Here is a 27,500-nt window from a genome sequence, read left to right on the forward strand (position 1 = left end):
CGCTGAAACTTTCCGAAATCACAAAAGAGTTCCCTTACCGGGTCTGTATACTTTGTGACTTTGTTCCCGGTTACCGGGTCTGTATACACTTCGTTCCTGTAAAATGTACTTGAGTACAAGTACTTTTTAAGATAGTACTACTTATGAGTACGTTTTGAGTACTTTCTGCTAATATGCTAAACGAAAACACTTCAGCGCTTAATATGCAAAACATCATAATAATCATATTAAATAACATTATATCCAGTATATTTGACAAATTAGGCTATTTATTACTAAAATGTAAACAGTATATACAAAGCATTTGAATATACAATGTCATGTACGCACTGAACGAAGGTGGAAATGGTCCGTGAAATCGAAAAAAAAAAACTCAACCTAAACGAACAGACGCAACTAGTGGGTAAGTGATATTATGAATAGACATAGAACTTGTTTGAGCAAGACAATATGATCAAATGTAAGTCAGTCCAAGAGGTCGAAAAGTTCAACAGAAAAAGTATCCGAATTGGAAAATGTAGATTCAAAGTTGCTATTAAGAAAACATAAAATTGATGAAAATGGCCCGCATACAAATGGAAAAGTGCATTTAATTCTTCATTAACAAATCCTCAAGGCATCAATGTAGCCTTAAGCAAAAACCACCCAAAAAAAAATTTAAAAGATTTAGGCAGCCTAAAAAATTGTTTAGATACACATTGAGACACAGTTTCGGTTTCAATTGATTATAGTGGTAAGACAGATTTTGGTCACACTGTGTAGTCCACGGCAAACCAAAATACAATAGTTTCCTAGAGTCTTGTAAGTGTAGTGTAACCAAAGATTCTCTACTACAGTAGTCTCCGCCTAAGATCCCAGTGCTCGGAAGCACGGAAAATGTAGGATCTTAACCTACGAAGCCAAGGAAGAATCTACAGTGACCCATGAACTGACGTGACCCCTGGGTGGATTTATAACAGATGGAAATCAAAGAGTGGTCAACCTTGATGACCAATCACAGTGGCATGAGGCATGCCATAAATAATATATTATACACACTCATTAGCCTATCGTGAGTCTTGAGATCTTTATCTACTTTTATCCAGTTGCCCCTCCCCTTCACCTGTCCAACTTTAGCTTTCCATCTCTGATTGTGTCCCCCTCCCCCTAACCGCCTTTGTCGTTACGCACCATTACGTTGTGACAACACCAATTAAAATTCAGGCTGTCTCGCAAATTCGGGAATAGAGAAAAATTGCTTTCAATGGTCAGGGAAGAGTTCACAGTTTGATGTGATCCCGCCTGGAGCGAACTTGTAGGCCCTACCCACCCAGTGAGTGATGTAAGTTTAGGTGGTGAGCTCAGATGCGAGTGCGATGTTTGGGGAAAAGAAACGCATCGGTCAGTTCACACCTTGGTGTGATCCCGTCTGGAGCAAACACTACCGTTTCATGGAGTTTTACAATGCTTGTGATCACATCCATAGTGGCTGATCTTTGACGCGACGGGCCATTCTTTGATCTCAACTTTTAACTCTTGGTTGATCGGCTGTGCCCGCCTGGGTGTTTGTTCCGTAAATTATGATCAGAAATGGCGGCACCTACCCTTTCATTAAGCTTCCAAAGTACTCAAAATGTACTTTAAAAATACTCAAAAATACTTTTATAAAAAGTATCGGAGTAGAGTAAAAGTACTGGTTTCAAAAATGTACCTGAGTACAGTAAAAGTACGGAAAATTGTAACGTAAGTACCTGTACTCCATTACAACCAGCTCTGGTTTTCACACCGTGGTGGCGTCTTTAGAACTGAAAGTGCTTTTTCGGTAGTTCCCACTCCCCTTATTTGAGCCTGACCTAGATCTACATCAAGATCTATACGTTTGATTCACGGCGAGCTAAGATATCAAACTTAACAACTGCAAAACATTAAATTGTGGTAAAAGTCAGGGGGGCATATACCCCCCTGAAACCCTCCCATCTTATTTATAGGCAAGCGCTATTTGCGCGTTCTGAATAGCTCCCGTGCTGTTTGAAACGCCAGTACTAGATCTAGAATCTAGATGTAGTAGGGATCGTTTCTACATGATAATAATATTGTACTTCTGCCTGAATTGTGGAAGATTTCTCAGTTTTTTGATAAACCTCCTAGGATTTGACTCCTTTTTTATGACGTTGTCTTATTCCGATCAATATTGGGTAGATCTAGATCTAGAATCTAGATTAGATCTTACAATTGTTTCTGACATTGTTTGCACAAAAGTAGACACGTCTTGTTCATCACTCATTATAATCATAATCATCTGAGTTAGAGTTTAAAGTTTAAATCGAAAGACGCTTGGATAACAATAACAAGACGGTGCAACTCGAACTTTAAGTTAGGCCTAGAGAACGTGTATACAAACTATCTACTGTCTACGTTCTCTAAGTCTAATGTTCTGTTCTTCCAAGCGTGGCATCAAATGCCGGTCCCGAAAGGTTTTTTTTTTCCTTCTCCTGAGCCTAAAATTAAAAAAAAAAAAATTAGACTCACAGACCAAGGAAAGCCACTACTGAACTTTAACCAGGCCTAAATTGGTAAAAAGAAAAGTATAGGCTATACTAAGGCCTACTTTGTACAGAGCTCCTCTTGGAATAGCAAACGCTGGCAAGTCTCACCCGGCCTGAAACCAGACCTGTTTTTTCTAAAATACTTTCTATCGGTGTGGATGATCAAATTGACAAAAACGTAGAAAAAAAAATGATGTGTTAGCTTATAGGCCTAGATTCTAGATCTGTCCCCATTGTTTTTGCAATTATGCAAACTGAGCCCAAAAAAGTGAGATTATGCAATTCTGTTAATTTTAACAAAGAATGATAAAGGAAAATAATCAGAAATTATGCAAAAAATGATCAAATTTTGCTAAATTATACGGGGTACATAAAACCATGGGGACAGCTAGATCTAGCACAAAAGTTTTTAACGAATTTGGCGGTTTACAAAGATGCTGCAGCTATTTCACTTTTCGAATTAAGCCGAACTACGCAGGTTGCCATTTTGTTTTTCTTGGAAGTTCTCGCTAGATCTAGGCTACTCCTTTCTCTCTCTCTTTCTCTCTCTCTCTCTCTTGCTCTCTTTCAATGCCCGCCGACAGACAAAATTGCAAGCTTTCAACACAAGAGATCTGGAATGTTTGTTTACACCACAAAATTCAATAAAAAGAGTAGAACTTAAGTCTGTAGTTTCCCCTGAGTATCACAGTGAATGCACACTGGGTGAGAGTACAATAGCCAAAAGGCTCGCCCTCCTACCCCAGGTTAGAGGCCTACGATTGCACTATTCTCACGTGAACTTGAAATTTTAATCGCTTAAATTACGTTTCAACTTTGAAATAGATTTAGCATCTTTTATAATCAAAGATTATAATATTTGCGTCATTTCTCATTTCAGTGTTGCCAACGCTCTTAGAAGAGTTTGCATTGCAGAAGTACCAACAATCGGTGAGTTCTTTGAAAATTTTGTAAGTGTTTTTTGATGAGGATTTTTATTTCTGTACAATAGATAGTGAGGAGTGGGGGAAAAAAACAACCTGTATAGAGGTCTTTTATTGGAGGGAGAGAAAAATTTGGATGTCTGAATGATGTATTTTAAAATTTTATTGTAAACATAAAATGGGGGGCTCTCGTGGCCTAGAGGCTTTAACACTTTGCCATCACATTTTGGGGGAAATCCCAAAAAAAACTGGGAGGTAAACATATCCGATTGACGAGATGAGGTGGCAAAATGTTAAAGGTGTTCGCCTCTCATTCAAAGGTCCCGGGTTCGAATCCGGGTAGTGGGTAGTGACAGATAAATTTTCTTCTCTCAAATTATCTCCTTTCACCTCCTTTCCTGCTCTCTAGTTATGTTCTGTCGTTTGCTTTCGTCTCCACTTTCTGCCATGTTGAAAAAATTTAACACTCACTCAAGAATTATCACATTGAAGTGTTAATGTTATGAATTGTTTGGGGGTTTCTTTTTAAAAAATCTAACTTGACTATGTTAATATGGTTTTGCTGAAAATCCTATGTGCAGGTGGATGTGTTTTTTCGTGTCCCTAGACTCTGCTGTCACTGTTCATGGGTCTTTGCTATCCTTGTACAAAATGACCACTTTCATACTGATGGGACTGGGTGGTTGGCTGATGCTCTGGTGTGATTTGCTTCTTCTTCCCAAACATCTATCGTCCTTATCTCCTGTTCTTCTTTTTTAGTGGGTGGTTGGCGGTTGCTCTGATGTGGTTTGCTTCTTTTTTCCTATCAAACATCTATCGTCCTTATCTCCCCTTCTTTTTTATGTTTGTTACTCTCTTGTAACACCTCTGATCTTATGGCGCTCATATGACCTCATGCAGTTGTGAGCGCCGTAAAACCTCTACTAAAACTAAACTAATGCTGATGGGCTTCTCTATTCTATTATGATACAAAGCTTTGCTCTGCATTTTCTAAAAAAATGTTATTTCATATTATATATTGTCCTCAGCTATTGACTGGGTGCAGATAGAGGCCAACTCCACAGTTTTGTTTGATGAGTTCATTTCTCACCGCCTGGGGCTGATTCCCCTGACAAGTGAAGGAGTTGTGGAGAAGATGCAGTACACAAGGGTAACTGTCTAACAGGAATTAAACACTTAACAACAAGTCTTTTTTCCCCCCCCCACAGACTTCTGGTTTGTTGGGTTTTTTTGTGGAAAGTAAAAAGTTTGGTTTGTTACAGGTGTCTGGATTTCACTTTTCTCTCTTGACATTTAAATGAAGATAATATATCTTCTATTGTGCCCTCACAGCTAGAGTTATATGGATAGGTTATGTTATTGTGACGGCTGTATATTGCATCACATTATAAAAGGATTGAAACTTGTACAGATGACCATACAACAACACGTTGCATCACCTGCCTACCGGAAAACTGATTTTTTTTTTTTACAATGAGATTACGAATTCAAAACTAGACGTGTCAAGAAGGGGAAATAATCGTGACATCGAAGAATCGTAATTGCAACTTTCGCAACATAATTCATTCCCATTTTTACATTTCAAAACAACTTTCATTACAGTTTTGGCCCTGGTTCAAATCCCAAATTAGGGGTTCTTGAACTTGGAAAGTTTGGGTTTTTGCCAGGCTGTTCACCTTCTTAACTCACTTTTCAGAGATGGACACTGTCTTCGGAAGTCGAACCGCTTAAATAATTACACTTTCTATAAATTAAATGTACTCGTACAACTACACATTTTATAATATAAATATCTGTTCTGGCAGAAATGTGTGGATAACTATAACACGGAGACAATTTCTCCAGTTCTTCTTCTTCTTCCTTGTTCTCGATGACAGCAGCTAGACAGTCAGTCCGATGTGGCGTACAAACTGTGCAGTCCACTTCAAATCTGAGAGACTGCCATAGAGCTTTCTCTCAAGGGGAGTCACATTCTACCACGTCTGTGTACGAAGGGTGGTGTAGCGCGGGCATTGCTGAAGGATAATATGGTTGGCTTCCTCGTGGTCGTGTCCACATTCACAGATTGCGGACTCTCCCACTTTTAATTTAGTGTGCATATGGTGTTTGAGTCTGTTGTGGCCACAACGGAGTTGAAAGATTGTGACCTGGTCTGCTCTATTTAGCATGTAGTAGGGGTACTCCTCCAGTGAGAACAACATAGAATGGAATATATACCGTGCTTGTTCATTAACATATGTCTCTACTTTTTCACACTCTCATATGCACTCACTCGCACACCTGCACACACACATGCACACACATACACACACACACACACTTATATAAACTGATATTTAATGAATGGTGTAGGGATATGGTAATTTATTTGATTCTAAGACATGAATGTTGATACAGAAATTATATAGAAATAAATTTGTAGGTTTAAGTAGATACACATGGTTATGTAAGCAAGCTTTAAACATTTTATACCCTGTAAAATGAATGACTGTTGAAAATTTTAAAGTTAATTTAGCAGCTGTTACTCTGTGTATAGATCATGAAAGGACATCAGAGTCCAATATCATCATATTTCGGTGGTATTAGCCATTAGCAGTCTAGTGGTTAGGCTACTGGATATGTGATCATGAGGTTGCTGGTTCTAGGGTTTGAGCCGCAGGCCAGAAATTCTGTCCTTGGGAAAGGCACCCAAGTGACAATGAGTACCCGGCCATAGACAGTTGAAGATCTTGTCAGTAATTTGAGTGTTTTTGCGCCTATAAATGGCGGTTTGCACTGTGTACTTCCCAGGAAATTGAGATTGTTTCAGAATGTTATCAGGTCTGCTGGGGTATTAATATAGATTATTATTATTATTACTATATTTTCTAAGTATTCCCATTTGAAAATGACGAAAGAACACAATTAATGATGGTCATAAAACTTATCCAATTGTTATCTTCAATATCATTCTAATAAGAAAGTCCCATTTGATTTGCTCAGGATTGCACCTGTGAAGAGTTCTGCCCTGAGTGCTCCGTGGAGTTCACGCTGGATGTCCGCTGTACAGACGACCAGACCAGACACGTGACCACGGCGGACCTCATCTCCAGCGACCCGAATGTTATCCCTGTACGTATCATGCAGTTTTATTTGTGCACATGTGAGGCATCATGGTGAAATCAGGCACTCGTCAAAATAATAAAATCGAAAAAACAGGCATTTTTCCTCCAGTTTGACAATATTAATCGAAATTTTATTTTTTGTCTAAACACCTTTTATATACATACGAAAACATATTTCTATGTGAATTTTATTTTTAAAACTTAAAAAAACTGAATAATCGCTTACAATATGTACATTCTCAGTTGTCAAAGACTTGACCTTATGCAGTTGCGAGCGCCGTAAAACCTATACTAAAACAAGATTTTAAAAAAGCTGCCATGAAGATTTTTTTTACAGAAGAAAGTTCAGGGCATGTGGAGAGGAAAGGTTCGTGAAACGTCCGTTACTTGCTGGTCTTCTTTGATACCTTATTGTTTTCATGGATAGAAGGGAACCTGGACACTTCGCCCAGGTTCTTTCGAGACATTTGGACTATTTCTCTGACAGCGCGACGGTCACGCGGAAGATTTTGCGACCGGCATCGAAGCAGGAGTGAGGAGAGGGCTGCTGCAGATTCTATGTCTCTCTGTCCCGTGTGTTGTTTTGTGGTGGAGTTTCTGTGGTCGGTGGCCCTAGTTATTCCTCTTCCTCGTAAGAGACGAGTCTGTGGTCTGTGCTGTCTAGCCGCGATGCTCTGGTTCACTTCCATCATCTCTTGAAGGATGGTGCCTGTGACAATAGGGTTAAAAGGGGCTTGAGGAGATTATATACCCTAGTGTACAATTGGTATGATAATTATTAACTCTATCCGTATGTCCTGGGGTCTTTTTGTACCCCCAGGGTTGTATTCTCACATTTTAAAATACTTCTAGTACGAAGGTCTCTTTGAAACTTTCAGTATTTCTCAACAAATCATTTTGACAGACTCAGACCTACCACTCATCCTGATTTAGTCGGGATATCCCGATTTTTTGCCCCAAATCTCAATCCTCCGGATTTTCCCGATTTCGATCGCGTGTATCCCAATTTTTTGTCCCAGTCTGCTGTTGTGCCGGGTTTTTCTAAAAACATACTCCTTTATCAAGGGAAGCACCCATCGAACTTTTTGTCAGTAGGAACTCGCAGCACTATTTCCCGAAATATCGATGCCGCATTTAGTAGTTGACTCTCCCCAAGTTGTATGTGATTTTTTCCCGCACTCAGAATTCTCCGATGATAGCCTGGTAACTGTTACAATTTGGGACGTTTAATAATTGATAATATTCGTAGTTCCGCTTTTACTTTCAAAACAAGCCTTGTCCGAGGTCTGGTAACTGCGCGTTCACATCAAACACTCGGACCAGCGACAGTCTTTCTAACCCTTACACAACTAACTGTAACTGCGGTGACAAGACTAACATACGGCCGTTATCGTTGCTTTAGTCAGAATGCATTATGAGGGATAAGAGATTTGTTGGTACATTTGGTCGGTCGGCCGCCGTCGTTATCCTAAAGTAGAACGACTGTCGCTCATCCGAGTGTTTTGTATGAATGCGCAGTTAGTCGGATCTGTTAGTAAAATTGTTTCAATCGCGCATTCGCGTCACGTGACATATCATCACCGTGTGAGTTCTGCGTGTCGGGGACCGTCCTTTGACGGGGTCAACTTAAGTTCATGTATTTCGGGACTTATTGGTAGGGGTGGGGGGGTTTATAGACACTTGGACTAGGAGTACTTGACGCGATGCTTCAGGATTTACAAAAAATAATGATAACTCGCACGTACGCATGCACGCACGCACACACACACACACACACGCACGCACGCACGCACACAAACCAAAGACATGCAGAGGGCATATAGGCCAAGGAATTTATGGACACCCCTGGCAAAATTTTAAGTCAGCCTTGGCGGTCACCTTGGTGATTTGCTGTTGATCCCGATTTTTTTCACCATATCCCGATTTTTTCTCCCTGAGATCCTGATTTTTAGGTTTCATAGAGTGGCAGGTCTGCAGACTGCTATGCAAAGCCTACGGATTAGATTAACAAGTAAATTTCCTCTTTGGAAAGTGGTGGCACAGAGTTCCCCACGTCGTATGGATACGATAGTAAAACACGACGTACAAATAGGGTTAAACTATGAATAACTGTTGGAGTGGCAAAAGAAAAAGATTGGAATATATTGAAATATGAAAGACTGACAGGCTCCTAACACAACTGACTATTATTCTTTGCTGTTTTCAGAGAAAACTTAAAAAGCAATGTTGTCCATAATAGTCAACTTTATGATGAGCTAAAGTGAAAATGTGTCAGTAATTAAGATTTTTGGTACATGAAACAAACCTCTGCTATACTGAGGGTATGAAAAAAGCAACAGTGGGTGGTTGGTGGGTGCTCTGGTGTGGTTTGCTCCTTCTTCCTTGTCAAACATCTATCATCCTTATCTCCCCTCCTTCTATTTTGTGCTCGTTTCTCTCTTGTAATACCTCTAATCTTCGGCACTTATATGACCTTATTGTGTTGCAAGTGCCGTAAAACTCTTACTAAAACATAAAAAAGCAACATGTTTTAGAATAAAACACTTACAAGAAACCTGAAATAAATGACTGAGACAATAGTCTTACTTGCCCACTGTGTTGGTGTCACTGCAGTCGGAACATGTCCATCTCTGCTCTCCCCCCCTCTTCAGGATCCATCCCAGAGTCTGTCTACTTATAGTCTCCATCATAATCTGGTTGGAGATCCGTCGGACTGGTCCGCACAGACTGAGACAATAGTGTTATGACTATATCAGAGAAAACTTACCAATACAGGACAGAGAATCTCGATATGCCTCCCAGTTTGTGGGGTTTACTACACCGCTTTGATTGACCTGAGCTGGCCACAGTGGGTCTGCTGGCATCCTGGCTGATGGTGGGAGACGGGCGGGGCAGACCACATAGATTTTCATGTCGCTCAGTCTGATACTGGACGAGTCAAGGGCAGGTAATGGGTGGCTGGGCTGGGACAGGAAGTGCTGGCCAATGGCTTTGACCACCTGTGGTAGACACAGTTTTTGCGGAGATTTAGAATGGGTGGTTTGCGGGTGCTCTGGTGTGGTTTGCTCCTTCTTTCCCATCAAACAACTACCTCTTTATCTCTCCCCCTTCTTTTTTATGATCGTTACTCTCTTGTAACACCTCTAATCTTCGGCACTTGTATGGCCTTATTGTGTTGCAAGAGCCGTAAAACGCTTACTAAAACAAAAAAGCTCCCACAATATCCCACAAAACTTACTAGAAACTGTTAGATCTGTGGATAGGGCTGTGGCGCAGGTGATGAACAGTTGGAGTAGCATACCTGCCAACCCTACAGAAAAAATCGGTAGATTACCGACTTTTGGGTGATACTACCGATCCACCGATTTTGAGATGAAGCCACCGACTTCGGGATTCAGCAGGGTGACTGCCAGGCCCCGGGAATTACCCGGGAATTTGAGAAAGTTATCGAATATTTGAAAACCAAATCCGATAACGCCCGAAAGTTCATTTTTGCCGGTCGCGATTGTGATTCATTCGGCTCCCTCAAAAGTATGTTTCTCCACGCAGACAGGCGGCTATGGTGGCAAGCGGGTGTGATACCGACGTTTGATCGGGATAATCAAGATATACTTTCACTTTCGTTACCACCCAGAAATTTGCTGGTAGTAGTTTGATAACGCAACATTAATTGTAACAACATGCAGGCTGTGCATGGCAAACGCTGTGTCGCCTTGAAAATAAATCAATATTTGTCCTGTGCCGTCACTTGTGAAAAAAAAAAGAAAAGAAAAGAAAAGAAAGTTATAGTTATACAAGCGTCTTGTCGGGTTCGCCATTGTGACCGGTCAATGAACTTGCGCGTTCCATCACATTGTGAGCACCGGCACTTGAAGGGGTCACCAAAGTTCATTCAAAGTCTGAGCGCTGCGTAGTATAGGACTCCAGAATTTGGGGAGGATTATTTTTTTTCGGGGGAGGGGGGGGGGGGGTTGAAGGCAACACCAGGGGACAAAAACTGAACTTGGAAGCAGCAAATGTTAGTATTCTAAATTTTTGATTACCACTAGATCTAGATCTAGATCTAGAAAACTCTCTGCAAAACGCGTGTTGGTGCAGGCCTTGTGTGGACTCGGGATCCGTCATACTCTTTCCTTGTAAACTCTGCAAAGACAAAAGGCCAAGGCTAGGCCTAAGTCATCCAAGGCCCACCTTTTCTTCATCTTTTCTTCTTTGCTTCTGTTTTTTTGTGGTTTTTTTTGTTTTGGGGGGGGGGGGGGGGGTGTTGGTTTCATTTGTGTGTGTGCGTGCAGGTATGAATAGGACAGGAACTGCACAAACTACTGATAGGGTAAATGCCTCTGGTAGTTTTCATATTTGTCTTTTTTTTTTTTTTGGTTTCTTTTTGTCATTTTCTACATTTGTTTGAAGTCGCAAACACAATCATGCATATTTGATGTGGGTCAAAATAAAATATTGATAAGGGTCCCAAATTAAGTATGCGACAAAAGGTAATATAGCCTACTACAGATTTTTTAGGTCAACTACAGATTTTTTGACAAAAATTTGCGTCCAACTACAGATTTTGGCCCAGGCAATGTTGGCAGGTATGGAGTAGGAGTTGAAGGAAAATGAAAGTAGGAATCAGAATAGCTGTCTTCTTCTTCCAAGTCTAGTCCAAGTGATATATACAAATCTATCTAGAACTACCGTAGCACTAAATCTGTTAGTCGCAGGTGTAACAGTACACTGCTTCCTTAGTGATCTAGTAAGTAAGTAAGTAAGTTTATTCAGTATTGGCCCACATCACATCACATAAAACACTCTTTTGATAAATAAAGTTTTTATAATGAATAAATACAGGTTGTGCACATATCTCTTATTGTGGGTCAAACATTGCATATTTCTGTCACTGGGCCGAGTCAGGCTGGGAGGGATTAACAATTTCCTTTGATGGACAAAGTGTGAACAATAGAAAATAAAGTGAAATTCATCTTCAATTTCATGAGAGTTACACCTCTCACATAAGGATGAATTAGTTAGTTTCCATCGATAGAGATTGTTATTTAATGGAAGGCTGTGGGTTTTTAACCAAGCAATGACTCTTCTCCTAAGTGATCTAGATTGTGTCGAATAGGATGGAATAAGTTTATGATTATTTACTATAATTTTTGCTTGGAAGCTGGAAAGTAGTCAAAACCAATGGAAATGAAAAGGTCAATATACTTTTTGTTTGTTTTGTCTTTCTCAGTACTGTATACAAGGGATTCCACAATTTTATTCAGGGTGTTTCCTTAAAACAGCAATAATTCAGTCCAATATTGAAGGATTTATTTGTATGGACACTTAATCTGTTTGTAATTGGACAGAGAATCACAATATGGGGGAAAAATCTGTTGTAAATGTAGCACAGGACCAGGTGTACATCTTGATGTGGACAAAATTGGTACTCCAAAGACCGCTTAAGTGATGATTCGCCGAAACATGTTGAAACAAAAATGCCACTTGAGCGGCAGATGGGAATCAGAGAAATAATAAATAAGATAAGATGAGATTCATCTTTATTGTCGAGATCCTGGCACATTGGTTTCGTGTTTCACCACGTGTACACACACACACACACACACACACACACACACACCCACACACCCACACACACACACACACACACACACACACTCACACGTGGGTAGTTTGCGGGTGCTCTGGTGTGGTTTGCTTCTTCTTTCCTATCAAACATCTATCGTCCTTTTCTCCCCTTCTACTTTTTTATGTTTGTTACTCTCTTGTAACAGCTCTAATCTTCTGGCACTCAAATGACCTTATGCAGTTGCGAGCACCGTAAAACCTCTACTAAAACTAAATCTAAACACACATACACACACACGCAGGCTTACAATCACAGGCATAATATAAATGAGCATCAATATAAACGATAATAATCTTAAGCTAGATACACACTCAATGTTATTCTGATGCATTCTCTAAGGTCGTAAGAATACTACAAGATTGTTAAGATAGAAGCATTTTGATGGATAATGGTAGAAATGACCTTCTTTATCTTTCTTTGTTACAGTTCAGAAGCCTAGGTTTTTTACTTCTGACTGATGTTCTAAATGGCATCACCTTTTATTTCTTTGGACTCACTGACCTGCCACATGAATGGTAGGGTGAGGGGCCTGCCTACACGTGTGTGGGCTTCCATGACTTCTTGCAGTGACACGCTCTCCTTGTAGACAGAAGCCTGAATTCCTCGGTCCACAAACCTAGTCAGTAGGTCAGGCCTAGTTTGAAAGGAACCTAAAGAGATGATTTGCTCAAAAGGTTAATTTGTTCAGATATTTTAAAAATAATAATAGATAGTAATAAATTACATTTATGTAGCGCTCAACCCCGATTAAAGTACACAGGCTGTGAACCCTTTACAAATACAGTACAACATACAACAGTAACATAAAACGTTTTGACTAAAAGAAAATCACTCCAAATATTCATCTTATTAATTTAAAAACAGAAACGACTTTAGCTGACATTTGAGGGAATTTTAAAAAAAATTAATTTAAAAATTTGAAACTGTAGAAGAAAGAAAGCTGTGATGGTTTATTGTCACAAATAGTACTGCTGCATAACTAAAAGTAAAGAGAGATTACCCCCCCCCCCCCCCCCCCCAAAAAAAAAAAAAAAAAAGAAACTCGGATCTACATTTTTGGTGAGAAAATTTTGAAACAGAATTAAGAATGGGTGGTTGGCCCATGTTCTGCTGTGGTTTGCTGTATAATTAAACTTATACATAATTAAGAGTGAAGAGCATTTTTCCAAAATCCAGTAGCAGCTATATTACATTTTATTTACATTTTGATAAGAAAACATCCAAAAGGGTATAAGTTTAAGCGGCAGATAAAAGTAAAGTAAGGTAAGAAAGCTGACATTTTTGCAAAGACAGTTGTTACTCAAGGCCGTTTTATGTTTTGTTATTACTGATGTAGAGGTATGTTGTGTAAAGCAATAGCGGTAAATTTTTTTTTATCGTTACTGCACTTTTTCTTCATTCATAAAAAAAATGCAATTACCGAGTTTTGTCAAAAGGTTCTTTAATTTCTCTTGTCTCCACTGGAGCATAAAACATCCACATTTTGAAGAAGAAGAAAAGGGTTTTTTTATGCCTTGTTGATTTCCTCCTTTCAGAGATTGACATTTGATTCAGAAGTCTCTTCTGATAATTGGTCGCTTTTAGGGACAAGGGGGCTAACCCAGATTTCAGGGTTTTCCAGAAATCTTCCCCTACCCCAAAATTGGGCATTGCCCTACCTATAGGAGAAGTTTGGTTTAATTGGTGTGTATATTTGTTTGGTTATAGTAGAGAAAACTCTCCTTGTCTTTCAGAGAAATTGAACAAGAGGCAAAAACTTTACCTCAGATTTTCTCAAAACACCATTTTTCAGGATAGCCCCCTTGTGCTTAAAAGCGACCAAATAACCGTACACAGTGTTAAAAGGGGTACTTGCATCCATACATTTCTAAATGTTGCGAGCATTTACAGTTGATCCTACTCTAAAGGCTACCTGTAGCTTCTGAGGAGATGGTTAGCCGGACCCTTTCCCCAGTAGAAATGACTGTTGCAGAGTATGTACCGTGCTGGATGCTCTCGCCACTGACTGTGTACGGATTGATGACAAAATCTGCCAGTCTCAAGCGGCATACCTCGTTGGCGAGAAGGGTAGGGAGGGGCAGGCTGCGCTGTGCCTGAAATGACAGGCATCAAGGAAAGGTTAACCCTATCCGTACGCCCTGAGGTCATTTTATACCCCCCCCCCCTGCGTTTGTATTCCTCACATTTTAGAATACTTCTAGTACGAAGATCTCTTGGAAACACTTAGTATTTCTCAAAAAATCATTTTGACAGACTGCCGTGTAAAGCGTACAGTTGGGATTAAGGGGTAAATTTCCTCTTGAAAGTGGTGGCACAGAGTTCCTCACGTCGTATGGATACGATAGTAAAACACGACTTACGTATAGGGTTAAACAGTTTCTGGTGAGATGCTTAGATGCTTCGCTCTTGCACACACAGGGTAAGAAGACCACCTCATAAATGATCTAAATTTTTTCAATGGGGACATAAGGAACACCTACTTTTAAAAGAAAAAGGGACGGTATAGAAATTATGAGGTTTATTCGGCAGCGTATAAGATATGTGCTTTTCTACCTATTTCTATGTGGGAAGAGTTTAAGCATACTACGAGTGTTCATGTGTTCGGAGAGATATATGAACTTTTAAAAAAAATTGATTTCGTGGCTGTTTAACCCTATCCTTACGTCATGTTTTACTATCGTATCCGTACGACGTGGGGAACTCTGTGCCACCACTTTCCAAAGAGGAAATTTACTCATTAATCCGATCCGTACGCTTTGCATAGCAGTCTGTCAAAATGATTTTTTGAAAAATACTGAAAGTTTCAAAGAGATCTTCATACTAGAAGTATTCTAAAATGTGAACAATAGGCTACAACCCGGGGGGTACTAAATGACCCCTGGGGTGTACCGATTGGGTTGATTTATCTAAGATATATAGGTAGTCACTTTAAATTGATGTGGTACCTCTTTTAAGCGTGTGAGCGGAATTCTGCTTAGAATGCAGGTACGGCTCAATTGACGAAGTGGTAGGACTTGAGTTCGGCAATCTGTGCTCTCAGCTCTGCCCACTGGGTCAAATCGCCGTGGGCAACCACAGTCTGGCTTCTCCACACGCTTCACCAGTGGGCTGCTCCAGGGGGAGAGATGTGCTGGCTGGAGGAGATGGAAGTTGTGTACAACATATATATGTGAGGCATCGTGGTGAAATCAGGCGCTCGTTAGAATAATTGAATGGAAGAAAACAGCATTTTTCTGCCGGTTTGGCAACTTTTATCAAATTTTTTTTTTTAGTTCAGCATCTTGTATGTCCTTTAAAAAACATATTTCAGTATGAATTTCCTGGAAACACTTTGATTAAAGGCACAAAAATTGAAAATTTTTAGTTTCCAAGGACTCTCAAACTATGGAAGTTACCAAACTTTGGCAGCCATTTTCTCACAAATTTACCTGTGAAACCAGGCGACCCCCCACCTTCTTTAATTGCAAATATCACGATTTCTATTAAAGATAGATGGGTACATTTTTCATGCTGATCAAGAGAATAGAATAAACTTTAAGATGATACCAATAATTCCACTCGTCCAACAATTGACAAGCGCCTGATTCCACCATGTCTTTGACACATATGCAAGTCTACTGTGGATTGGATTCATTTGGGCAAAGAGATGGGCATTGCAACAGTCAGGCTTATTGAGTGGAGGGAAAAGTCCATCCCGCTTTATTTTTGCTGTAAACCACGTTCATTACTTTATGGGCTTTTATACGTGTAAATGTAAATGCTATCTGAGACTGAAAAAAAAAAAGAAGAAAATATGAAGTTGGTGATCGAGATGCTTTTTTTTCATTCATAGGTCACTTCCAGATCAAGACAAGAAGACAGTGAATATGACAACGCAAAAAGTAAGTGTTTGTTAACCCTATTAGTAAATAATTGTAGTTTTGTTGGGTTTTTTTTTTTTTCATTTTGATTAGTCGTGCGTATGACTGCCACCAGTCTTTGGCTTCTTGTCTCCTCGACATTGCGTGGCCGTCTTTTACACAGGTTCTACGTTATGCATATCCTCCCCAACCCCTTCTCTCTCTCTCTCTCTCTCTCTCTCTCTCTCTCTCTCTCTCTCTCTCTGTCTCTCTCTCTCTCTCTGTCTCTCCCTCTCTCTCTCTCTCTCTCTCTCTCTCTCTCTTTCTTCCCCTCTCCCCCCGTGGGTGGTTGGCGGGTGCTCTGGTGTGGTTTGCTCCTTCTTCCCTATCAAACATCTATCGTCTTTATCTCCCCTACTTCTTTTTTATGTTTGTTACTCTCTTGTAACACCTCTAATCTTCTGGTGCTCTTATGACCTTATGCAGCTGCGAGCGCCGTAAAACCTCTACTGAAACAAGAAATATCTCCCCCTCCTCCCCCTGCCCTCACTTTGTTTTGTCAGAATGTCTCTTGAGCCTCTTTTGAAAGTGATCACTACCAGGGTATTACTGTCATCATGTCTTTTTTATAATAACACTTTTAGAACCATGAAGTCTCAACTCATTGTACCTTTTCTGCTTTTTTTGTGTTTTGTTCTCCTTCTTTCTCTCTGTTTTTGTGTGTGGTTGGAGACCCACTCTTAGGTGCTACCTCTTTATGATCAGTCTTTTGTATCCGTTTGACTGTCTTGCTTTATCTTTGCACTTGTGTTCTTATTGAGTTGATATGTTACTTTGTCGTGATTGTTATAAAGTCAATGTGATTGTTCTTACTGCAGGTGGTTGGCAGGTGCCCTTGTGTGATTTGCTCCTTTTTTACTTTCAAACATCTGTCGTCCTTATCTCTCCTCCTTGTTTTTTTGTGCTGTTACTTTTTTATACCACATCTATTCTTCGGCACTTACATGCCTTAATTGTGTTGCAAGGGCCAAGTGGGTGGTTGATTGGTGCTCTGGTTTGGTTTGCTCCTTCTTTCCTATCAAAATCTGTTGTCCTTTTCTCCCTTCCTTCTTAATTGTGTTACAAGTGCCATAAAACTCCTACGAAGTGGGTGGTTGGCGGGTGCTCTTGTGTGGTTTGCTTCTTCTTTCCTATCAAACATCTGTCGTCCTTATCTCCCCTCCTTCTTTTTTATGTTTATTTTACTTTCTTGTAACACCTCTAATCCTCTGGCGCTCATATGACCTTATGCAGTTGAGAGCGCCGCAAAACCTCTACTAAAACACACACGAACACAAACTCCTACAAAAACTAAAATATGTGCCATAAAACGCATATTAAAACTAAAACGTTAACTCCTTCTCCTCCCCCCTTCCCCCCACGTCACCAGATAAAGACATCCTCATAGCCAAGCTGCGGAAAGGTCAAGAGCTGAAGGTCAGAGCCTTCGCCAGGAAAGGCTTTGCCAAGGAGCACGCCAAGTGGAACCCGACGGCGGGCGTGTCCTTCGAGTACGACCCGGACAACTCCCTGAGACACACAACGTACCCCAAGCCAGAGGAGTGGTCAGTGGCTGGATGACCGCTAGTTTGTTTGTTTGTTCCTTTGTTGTGTTTGTTTGTTTGTTTGTTGGTTGGTTGTGCTTGTTTGTTGTGTTTGTTTGTTTGTTCATTTGTTTGTTCAGATTGATGTGTGTGAATCGTGAATACCGAGGTTCAGTTCATATCACTAGATAAAAGGTCATTAGGATTGTGGGCAATAGTCTTGGGTTGGCAGTTTTGCAATGTGGGTGGATGGCTGGTGCACTGGTGTGGTTTGCTCCTTCTTTCCTATCTAACATCTATCGTCCTGATCTCTCCTTCTTTTTTTATGTTTGTTACTCTCTTGTAACGCCTCTAATCTTCGGCACTTAAATGACCTTATTGTGTTGCCAGTGACAACTCTTATTAAGATAACAGATTAATGTGTTAATCGTGAATACGGAGGATTGTTTTATATCACTAGATAAAAGGTCATTAGGATTGTGGGCAATACTTTTGCGTAGATTGGTAATTGTTTGGATTTTTATACTCCACTCCACTTTTAACTCTGTAAGATTATTTAACCCTATCCATATGACGTGGAGAACTCTGTGCCACCACTTTCCAAAGAGGAAATTTATTCGTTAATCCGATCCATACGCTTTGTATAGCAGTATTTCAAAATAATTTTTTTTGAAAAATACTGAAAGTTTCAAAGAGATCTTTGCTCTAGAAGTATTCTAAAATGTGAAAAATACAACCCCGGGGGTACAAAATGACCCCAGGGCGTACGAATAGGGTTAAATCAAGAGGTGAGACCTTCAATTTTAACATGAAGATTGAGCCAAGTGAATTGAGAGCTTTGAAAACTCCCAAAACAATTGAAGATCAAGAATACTTTGTTGTGGATTGTTACCCTGCAGGATGCCAGTTGAGCATCCGTTGATGGATGGATAGATAGATGGATATGTGGATTGATAGACAGATAGACGTGACTTTATTCATACTGATTTCTCAATTACTACTTTCTTTATCTGAAACTTATTAAGTAAGGTATGTGAAAATGTATATAGTTTGAAATATGCAATTTGGGACAATATAAGCATTAACTGAGGGGATGAAGGCAACAATGAAGACTTGTTGGTATTATCTTGAGACAGGTACTGTCAGAAATCATTTCATCGTAATGGTAGTGTGCAGGCTGTTTGCAGTCTTTATGGTATGCATTAAAGATCAATATTAATATTATGTTAAGATTATTTTGTGTCTTTTCTTGTTTTACCTTTCAGCAACAAAAATATAGTTTCGTGCTTTTTCTTCAATTTTCAGGCCCAAAAGTGAATACTCAGAACTGGAGGAGGACCAAAGTGAGTCACTATTTGTTTTCTAAATAAGGGCCTGTAACAATTGGGCAGGGTTAAAAAAAAAAAGAAAAGAAAAAGAAAGCAAATAGTGCTGTTCTTTTCAATTCTTACTGTCTTTCCAAGCCTTGCAGTCAAACAAGATAAGAAATATGGTTAAATCTTAAAAAGCAGTAAATGCTGTTCGTAACCTCATAAGTAGAGGGGAAAAGAGCAAACAAATGCATAGTTTGAATATCTAGGATGTATCATTACATCCTATGCAAAATGTTTTGGCCAAAATAAAATGAAAAATTGCAATATAATATAGCTAAAGACATTTTAACAAATTATTCTGAAATGTAGAAACATTTGAATGACAATAAAAGTAAGAGATTTAAAATGCAATGTGTGGTTATCCTTCCTGCATGGCTGTGAATGCTGGACAAGTACCGAAAACAGAGAAAATGAGACTATTGTCACTGATGTATATATATATATCTTCATCATCAATGCCTTTCACCCCTGGCAGGGTATAGGCCACATACAAGCTCCTTCCATTTCTCTCTATCCTGGGCCATCCTTCCTAGCTCGTTCCAAGTGAGCTTCATCTCTCTCATGTCCCTTTCCACACATCTCCTCCATGTTTCCCGTGGCCTACCCCTGCCTCGTGCTCCCTGTGGGTTCCATTGCGTATATATATACTGGTATATAAATATATTCATCAATTCTCTCAACCTCTCTTTTCTTTGACAGCCGAGGCTCCTTTCGATCTGAATGGCCAACCAAACAAGTTCTTCTTCAACGTGGAAGCGATAGGCTCCCTGAAGCCTGAGACCATCCTCTTTTCCTGCCTCAGCGGTCTCAAGAAAAAGCTGAGCGACCTCCAGACGCAGCTCAGTCACGAGATCAACCACGAGAACAGCCGAGATGCCTTGGCTATCAACTAGCTCCTCCTGTATACCGCGGCGTGTCCCTACCGACTTTTGTATGATAAATTTGAACAAGCGATGACCAAGATGTGTTTCATGCTGGGCAGACAATGCCAATAAAATTTTTAAAAGACTCTTTTATTTTCCTTTATTCATTTCAATTATGTATATTAATATAATATATATATTTTTCCCCTTTAGAATAGTTTCAGGCATTCTCTCAGTCTCCCCCCCCCCTCTCTTTCTCCCTCTCTCTCTCCCTCTCTCTCTCTCTCTCCCTCTCTCTCTCTCTCTCTCTCTCTCTCTCTCTCTCTCCTTGCTTAATAAAACTGCCATGTCGTTAATCTTCTGTAGAATCATGTGTACCCAGTGTCCCACATACAGACACACACACACACACGCGCGCGTGCGCGCACAGCACCCCCCCCCCCACACACACACACAGTGACACAAACACACGCACCCAAACTTGAATAAAAACATGCTCTCATTCACCTTCTGTTGGTACAATTATTTTCAATAATGTTTAAATATCTAAAAAAATCTCAAGTCCTAGATCTAGTCCTAGTACTTCGTTTATCTTTAAAACGGAAGTATTTTTGAAGGTGGAATACCCCCCTTGGCAGTGCTACTGACAAGTGTCTTTAGGCCATTCCCAAAGGGGGGACAATAACTTGTTCTTATGCATACAGTGGAACTCGGATTTAACGAGCTCGGATTCAACGAGATGAGATAGATTCCCCGTTTTTCTTCTTCTTTATAATCAATAAAAGTAACCCGGATTCAACGAGCACTTAAATCAGCGAGCTCGGATTCAACGAGGTCGCTTCCAGGGTGAACAGCCCCCGCAAACGTGGCTTCGCTTATTTTTCTCCCAGAACGAACTTTATCTGTTCCCGGAAACCATCCATTGCAACTGCATCGTGAACCATTATTCACTTAGCCGGTTGCATACGACCAATCAGCGGCCTTTTTTCATACCAACACATGCGTTGTTGGCTCGCGCACGAGTCTACTCTGGCGTGTGTCGGGGTCGGATGTGCGGCCTGCACACGTGTGACTATGTGACTGTGTGTGCGTCGTGGAGGGGGGGGGGGGGTGGCACTAGCGGTCCGGGCGTTGAACGTCGCAGATACAAACTTGACGTAGATCTTCGTAATGAATTGTGCGCTGGTCTATGGAATCAAAAGTTGCCGTATCCTAGGCTCTACACAGCAACACAACTTTGTGGGAAACAATCGAGATGACACAGGAATGCATTTGAACGAATCGTTCTTTTTTTTTTTTTACATAGCTCATAATATGCAGGCATTTCAGGCACTACTTGCGACCACTCTTTATACATTACTTGCTCAGTGCCTGTAATTATCTACACAAAACCTCGTGATTGCTATAACGAACACTCGGATTCAACGAGATTTTAGGAGGTCAGGCCCGGCGACCTCGTTGAATCCGAGTTCCACTGTAGTAAAATTGTAAATTGTAAATGTGCTGATTCATCAATGTCATGCTCCTGACTGCCTGAACTGCAACAGGAACTGCTTCTTTTTCTTTCCTAATCCTTACTATCGTCATTTCCCTCTACTTCTTTTGTATGTTTGTCACACTCTTGTGACCCGCTGTTTCCGGGGTGCCTTGATAGTCGAAGCAGACTTTGTGCTGTTGAAGCTTGAGAGGTGAGCAGAGTAAGCCTGATTCCCTGTTAGGACTTCTCTGTTGACATCCTCCCCTTGGCGCTCATATGACCTTATGCAGTTGCGAGCGCCGTAAAACCTCTACTAAAACAAACAGCTGGTGGAATATTTGTCCCCCTGAGAGGACAATGGCTGAAACTGATTGGAAAAAAAAATATTACAGAAAAGGAACTAACCGATCACATAGATAGCTCTTTCAGATGCGAACCCTGAGATTATGTTATGCGGTTAAGTACACGTAGGAAACTTTTCCTTCCAGGTCAAGTGCCAGGTCTGAAAAATGACATATTATCTATTTATATCTGCAATTATAGTTCACTGCTCAACGCGCTGACTCATTTGCCCGCCCCCCAAAAATTCAATATCTTTGTCTTTTTCCGTCACCCGTCTCTTGAAGTTCTCTGCTTAGTTATTTTTGGTCCAGATTCTACCTTTTTGTCTTCTAGTTTAATTTACCAGTGAGAGAAAAATGTTCGAAGATGTAAATTCGGTTCAAGTGTCTTAGAAACTGCACTTATCTCTTCCTCCTGATTATTTTTCTTAGTGACAGTCTCTTGCTAGCGTTTTTCCCCTTATCACGTTTCCTTCTATGGAATTCTCAATAGTCCCCAGTTACTACCAAGGAGCCATATATTTCTGTTGCTTATAATTTATTCTCACTGTCTTTAGTAAGTGTCCATTATTACCAGCAGTATAGAAAGGTTACATCGATGGTAGCTTCGTGCATTGAAAGTTGGATAGATTAGTTGTCTGATAAAGCGAATCATCGTTTATCTTGTCGCGTCCGACTACTGAGCGTTTTGGAAGAAAAGTACAATGACTAAAAAACCGTTTGTGTGTTTTTGCCCCCACACAATTGTTATTACAGCACTAACGGACCATTATTGTGTCGATGTGCTGCTCTTTACTCAAACAAACAAACAAAACAATTATTGCTATTTCTCAGGTTTAAGGGGGGGGGGGGGGGGGGGGGGGGGGCTACACCTGAAGGCTATGTCGCTTATTACTGGACCGAATTTTACCAAATTTCACACACATAAGAAGCATAGTAAGGAGTCTTTAAATCCGCAATCAAATTTGAGAAAAAGTTTCGTTTCCATGGATACGGCGGCCATATTGGATTTTTTTTACATGTCTTACGTAATGAATACCGCACTTATCGCTCATGGAAATTAAATGTTTTTTTGCATGCGTGTTTACAAATATTAGATCTAAACTTTTGTCTGTTGTTTTTTTAAACGAATTAGAAAATTTTTAATGAATTTTTTCCTGAGGTAGCGTTCAAGTTTTCAAAAAATCCGTAAAAATCCACACTCCAGACACCACCAACAAAAATCTATTCCATATATCAAAAATTCAACAGACAAATTTTTAGTATTACCTCTTCTCTTCATTCTGTGAAAATTTCATGAAGATTGGGCGAACAATGGTGGAGTTATTCAAAAAAGTATAGAGAAAAGTCGCGTTTTGAGAAAACGGCCGATTAAGAAAAATAAAATACTGACTTTATGAGGAAATGGCGGTGACAAACATGCCCGGTATGGGGAAAAATTCGGTTTTGGGGGGTTATATGTAATGAAATAGATGTAGGAGAGGCTGAGGGAGCTAAAAATGCCTACAACTCAAATTCTATAATTTTGAGCCGAATTTTGACTTTGGGGATGTAGCCCCCCCCCCCCCTCCCCCTTAAAACAAAAGTCAATATATGGTCGCTTTTAAGCACAAGTGAGTTATCCCGAATAAATGACCAATGTTGTTTTGAGAAAATCGAAGGTTAAGGTTTTGGACTTAGGCTCAGTTTCTTTAAAAGACAAAGAGAGTAGTTTTCTCTATTATAACCAAACAAATATAACACACTAATGAAACCAAACTTCTCTCCAATGCCCACTTTTGGTGTATGTCAAAATTTCTGGAAACCCTGGAAATCTGGGTTAGCCCGCTTGTCCTTAGAAGCGGCCATATATTTACTTAAGAGCAAGTCATTTACCGTTAGATTGTTCATGTTGTTACAGAAAGCTCCCAATCTCCAAGTTTCTTTATGTAACAAACTTAGTATCAATGTTTACTTCTCTCATCTACGGAGGTCTCAGAATTGCGTATTACGTCATCGTCATTCATTCTCGAGTGTTAAAAACTACAACTGAAAGTAAAAGACTTCCTATAGTTCCCAGTGCATTGTGTGTGTGTGTGTGTGTGTGTGTGTGTGTGTGTGTGTGTGTGTGTGTGTGGTGAGACTGTAGTGGATGTATTATATCTGTTCGATATGCTATTACTACAGGCTATATCGGCGTCTATGGCTCAATGATAAAACGGGGTGCCCGCGATCGGCCCAATCCAGCCGTAGTGGGCACCCCGTATTAGGCTCTGCACCAAAGCACTCAAAAGACACGAGTTTGGTTCTCATGTGAGGAAGTTCTTTATTGAGTACTATCGGCTGCCTGCTAACATGATAGGCCCTATATATTATACTGGTATAATTATGTATTATATGTATATATGTATATATATATATATATATATATATAGTGTTTCCCATGCACTATCCGTGTTGATTCTGACACTGACGGGCAGTTTCCAATCAGCCAGCCTCCTAAATATTCTTCGTCATGTCGACGGGAGAGTTGTACAATGTTTACAACCATTGACTACTATATCTCTGCGCTAAATTACAGAAATAAATATATCATTATCACTGCCTTTTGTAACACTAGGTAACGCCATGAAATAATTATTATGGTGGGTGGTTGGCGGGCGCTCTTATGGCATGCTCCTTCTTTCTTAACTAGTAACATGTCAAATCTTCGGCACTCCTAATATGACCTGATTGGGGCACACCTGCCTATTAAAACCATAATAATGATTATGAACCACACAAACGTTAAACAAGGAATGATGAGCTTTATTTCATTTTTAATTGTGATGAGGGTTTTTTTTCGTTTTATTGTTTTTGCGGGGTTGGGGGCGAGGTTGGGGGGTGGGTGGGTGGGGGACTGAAATAATGGACGTTCCCTCATACTTGGTGGCTTCACATTTCGACAATGAACTGAAAAATCATGACCCACTCATAGTTAATACTCTACGAGCAAATAGATCTAGTGCTCATACGTCTGCCGACCTCCAGGTGTATGTGGACGGTGAAGCTATCACTTGTTTAGGTTTAAGGAAGAGTTTTACGGCACTTGTAACACAATTAAGCCATAAGTGCAGAAGTTTAGGGGTGTTACAATTACAAATGAGTCACAAATAGAAAAAAAGAGAAGAGATAAGGACGATAGATGTTTGATAGAAAAGAAGGAGCAAATCACACTAGATCACCTGCTAACCACCCGCAGCCTACCCCCCCCCCCCTCCCCCATGTGAACTCATGCAACGCATTTCTCTGTGACGGCAGGAAACATGGCTGTGAATTTATTTATTTATTCTATATAGGTGTGTGTGTGTGGGTGAGGTGGGAGGTGGAGGGGGGGGGGGGGGGGTGCTCTCGTGGTCTGGAGGTATGTTGTTCGCCTCATTCAGTAGTTCCCGGGTTCGAAACCTGACAGCGACGAAATCATTTTCTTCTCTATAGAATTGTCTCCTTTCACCTCCTTTTCTGCTCTCTAAATCATGTTCTGTCGTCTGCTTACGTTTCCCTTTTCTGCCCCCAGTCCCATCCCTTACCCCCTTCTCTCGGCTCGTGATTCTTTCTGCTGCCTTTCAAATTTATGCTACCCCTTGGCTCTTTCTCACTGTTATCTTTCAGCCACACCCCTGATTTTAGGGTAGGTAGGATGTAACCCCTAGCCTTCTTGAATAACAGTGAAAAAATCTCGGAGGTCCCTTGTACCAGTTGCGCACGTTATAGATTTCTGGGTGGTCCAAAATCGATACGATTAGGCTTCAGCCGCCACCTGCGCAACATTCAAAATTAATTCCTACCAAACTGAAAATGCTTATTGCGTCCCGCGCGCTCATGCGACCGAATGCAGTAATTACAAATGCCATAAAACACTTACAATATATATATATATATATATATATATATATATATATATTGATAACTGCATGGCCCGGTCCTGATGATCACAGACTTAATACATGTACTATACTGATCCCAACAGATTAATTTAGGTGAAAATAAAGGCATGAAGATCTACTGACCTCAATGAAGAGACGAACATTAAAATGGTATGGGCATGTCACAAGATCCACAGGACTTGCCAAAACAATCCTACAAGGAACAGCACAAGGAAGTAGAAAGAGAGGAGGGCAGAGAAGGAGATGAAAGGACAACATAACAGAGTGGACAGGGAAGACGATGGGTGACAATTTGAGGAAAGCAGAGGACAGACTAGAGAGAAATGGCGAGAGCTGGTTGTCAGATGCAGTGGTACCCCTACGATTGCCTCAACCACGGGATAGAAGAAGAAGAAGAAGAAGAAGAAGAAGAAGAAGAAGAAGAAGAAGAAGAAGAAGAAGAAGAAGAAGAAGAAGAAGAAGAAGAAGAAGAAGAAAGACTATTATAGCTACCTGCGTCTGTGGTGTAGGGATTAGGTGCTTTGCTGGTGCACGCAGGAGACATTTCTTCGATTTCCGAGTGGGGAGAACATTGTTATCGAGTACATTGTGTCTTGAGGGTGTGGTGGCGGAGCGGTTAGTGCCCTCGTCTCCGAAGTGGAACACGATTTTTTTTCGCCCCCTCCAGCCCACCCAGCAGTAATGGGTACCTGACTTCGAGTTGGGGAAGTAAAGGTGGCGTGGAAAGGAACTGGCCACCCTACCACAATATGCCGAAGACCCAAGAAGTTGTCTCACTAACAAGGCAATCCCCAATGTCCTGGTCGGATGCGGGAATAATTTTACATTGTTACATTGTATCTCTGTCTTTCTGCTGGGATATTGCATTATATCAGCCCTGGTTGGTCCTGTCAACAAACAGCGTCGGGAGTCGGAAACCTGTCTCCTGCATGCTGTAAATTGTATCTATGGGGGCGTAAAAACGCCCCCCCCCCCCAAAAAAAAAAAAAAGCTAAAAAAGGACACCCCCCCTAAAAAATGTTAAAGATAAAAAAGGACACCTCCCGCCCCCATTTTTTTAGATAAAAAGGACACCCCCACAAAAAAAAAGATTTAAAGGATAAAAAAAGGACGCCCCCCCCCCCTAACAAATGGAAAGACAAAAACTAGCTCTGCATTTCGAATGGCTAGATCTAGTAGTGCACAACAAGCTGTGTCAACGAGGGATAGTAGTTAGGTTCTGACTCTTGTCTTATCGAAATAGGACACAATCGGGTCGTGGAACGTGAAGTAATAGCTAGGGCGCTTTTAAGTTCTCTAAAAGTGCGTTTTATTTTATTTCATAATTTATTTAAAGTTTTTTTGCGGGGTAGGTATGTTTTTTTTCTTTCGTTTTTTTCCCTTTTTGGGGGTTGGGGGGGGGGGGGGGGCTGATTTACTCGAATCATCTTCAGGTCTAGGGTATGTTTTATTTAAACTATCTCCAGATTTATGGTATCTCTGCTTACTATCTCCAGATTTCGGGTATCTTCACTTAAATTATCTCCAGATTTCCGGTATCTTTACTTCAACTATCTCCAGATCGCCGACATCTTTACTTGAACTAGAACTAGATTCTATCTTGAGTTCTGGGGTGCGTTGCACTCTATTTTCAGATCTCGGGTAGGCCTATGCTTCACTTCACTTATCTTCGGATAATTAATACTTTCGTATACTTTATTTTTTTAAATATAGTCCAGACAACACCAAATGGACAACTTGTCGACCTCATTACACCGAATCTAAGTGGTGTAAATCTCTGATTTTTTGCAAGTGCCTCTGATTTCTGAATAAAAAGACCTAAAAATCTCCATTTTCGTGCACCTCTTTAAAAGGACAGCAAAAGAGGCAAAGAAAGCAACTCCTGATTAAATTGTTTGTTTTATCAACATTTAATTGTAAAGGGTCACCTTAACGTCA

The 27,500-nt window shown here is 40.5% G+C and overlaps 2 protein-coding genes across 3 annotated transcripts in view; one reads left to right on the forward strand and one right to left on the reverse strand.

Moving 5' to 3' along the window:
- The window catches only part of LOC101858420 (DNA-directed RNA polymerase II subunit RPB3), a gene marked incomplete at its 5' end in the record, with an annotated part of 21,764 nt that extends 1,778 nt beyond the window's left edge, over positions 1 to 19,986 (forward strand). Inside the window, 7 exon segments of the mRNA XM_005102004.3 lie at positions 3,406 to 3,455; positions 4,477 to 4,598; positions 6,431 to 6,559; positions 16,014 to 16,062; positions 17,450 to 17,624; positions 18,909 to 18,946; positions 19,676 to 19,986. Coding sequence (XP_005102061.1) covers positions 3,406 to 3,455; positions 4,477 to 4,598; positions 6,431 to 6,559; positions 16,014 to 16,062; positions 17,450 to 17,624; positions 18,909 to 18,946; positions 19,676 to 19,869 — 757 coding nt within the window. The 3' untranslated portion in view covers positions 19,870 to 19,986.
- Positions 6,707 to 23,618, reverse strand: LOC101858042. Of its 2 annotated transcripts, XM_005102002.2 has the most exons (6): positions 23,533 to 23,618; positions 15,127 to 15,315; positions 14,094 to 14,274; positions 12,683 to 12,831; positions 9,320 to 9,551; positions 6,707 to 7,261 (listed from the first exon to the last, which is right to left on the reverse strand). In XM_005102002.2, exons 1-6 carry the CDS (start codon positions 23,545 to 23,547, stop codon positions 6,936 to 6,938), a joined length of 1,092 nt encoding a protein of 363 aa, XP_005102059.1. In that variant the 5' UTR covers positions 23,548 to 23,618; the 3' UTR covers positions 6,707 to 6,935. The 2 variants fall into 2 exon arrangements, with proteins under 2 accessions (XP_005102059.1, XP_005102060.1); XM_005102003.2 differs by lacking the exon at positions 15,127 to 15,315 and having other exon boundaries at positions 23,533 to 23,604.
- Positions 23,619 to 27,500: the final 3,882 nt, after the last annotated feature.

The sequence above is a fragment of the Aplysia californica genome, unplaced genomic scaffold, assembly GCF_000002075.1.
Source record: "Aplysia californica isolate F4 #8 unplaced genomic scaffold, AplCal3.0 scaffold00308, whole genome shotgun sequence".
Classification (NCBI taxonomy): Eukaryota; Metazoa; Mollusca; class Gastropoda; order Aplysiida; family Aplysiidae; genus Aplysia; species Aplysia californica.